The sequence below is a fragment of the Plasmodium inui genome (genome assembly GCF_000524495.1).
Source record: "Plasmodium inui San Antonio 1 unplaced genomic scaffold supercont1.238, whole genome shotgun sequence".
NCBI classification, from domain to species: domain Eukaryota; phylum Apicomplexa; class Aconoidasida; order Haemosporida; family Plasmodiidae; genus Plasmodium; species Plasmodium inui.
This window is the reverse complement of record NW_008482072.1, coordinates 3661-4806: the sequence shown is the minus strand read 5'-3', so window position 1 is coordinate 4806 and position 1146 is coordinate 3661. Positions and strand designations below refer to the sequence as shown.

At 35.6% G+C, this 1146-nt stretch overlaps 1 protein-coding gene across 1 annotated transcript in view; it reads right to left on the bottom strand.

Moving 5' to 3' along the window:
- Positions 1-107: 107 nt before the first annotated feature.
- The window catches only part of C922_05847 (hypothetical protein), a gene marked incomplete at both ends in the record, with an annotated part of 4686 nt that continues 3647 nt past the window's right edge, over positions 108-1146 (bottom strand). The window contains one exon of the mRNA XM_008821418.1: positions 108-1140. Within this exon, the coding sequence (XP_008819640.1) occupies positions 108-1140 (1033 nt within the window). The remainder of the gene's footprint in view (positions 1141-1146) is intronic.

Sequence of the window (1146 nt, the reverse complement as noted above, 5' to 3'; positions counted from 1 at the left end):
TCTTTATACACTGAATCAACGGATGTTACATCAAGCTTATTCATTGTCTGCACATCTTCTAGTAATTCAACCTTCACTTTGCGATCTTCAATGCGTTTATATATAACCCAATCATTCTTATTCTTATCTGGATCTTTATCTTTCCCTTTTTCACGCAAGTATATATATATGGTGCGCTTCCTCTCCTGTGGTAATATCTCATCCTTTACAGATTCCTTTGCTTCTTCTTTTTCTTTTCTTTTCAATAATTCTTTTATATTCTCTAAATCCCCTTCTCCCTGATGGTGAATTTTCTTAAATAGACTATTTTGGCACGTTAAATATAAGTTCTCCGCATATTCATCAACTATCGCTGACAAATCTTCATCGGGTGTAAACCCATTCGCACTTATGTTATTAATCTTCTTAAATAATCTATTGTTCTCTGTTATATACACACCATTGTCATCCTCACGTTCTGATTCCAACCTATAGCTGTCCAATAAACCACATTCATTTATGTACTGCATCCTTCTATATAGACTCTTAGAGCACGTTACATATATTGTGTTAATTAGATGCTCCTCTCTCATCAATTCCTCTTTGTTCAGTAGATCAATCGAATTTCCTGATATATCTTTTCCAAACAATTCGTCTCTGCCCAGTTTGCCATTGGTCTCCATAGAACTACCTGCCACTTCGAATTTTGCGTGGTGTAACTTGTCACTTTCTTCACTAAAATCATCTTTGACCTGCAATATAGGTTGATAAGACGTGTATTCCTCCTTAAAAAGGTCCTCTCCTAATAATGTTTCACGGTTCTTCATATGAAGAAATTTCTCTGGAACATCATTAGGTATTTTTACATGCACTTGTTCCGATGCATGCTCCTTCTTTGATGAATCGTTCCTACTTATGATATCATCTATAGAATCAATCTCTACTTCGGACAGCACCTTTTTTGATGCATAACTTTGTTTTACTTTTTGCATCCTTCTATACATCTCATTACTTCTCTTTATATAAAATTCCTCTCTGGATAGACCTTCCTCACAACAGGAATCTGCGGTTCTATCATACGTATAATCATATGCTTCCTGTTCAAACTTTCCCTTCGGTGTATAAGTGCCTGTTGCAGCCCTTAATCTCTTCTGCATATCTCTTTTG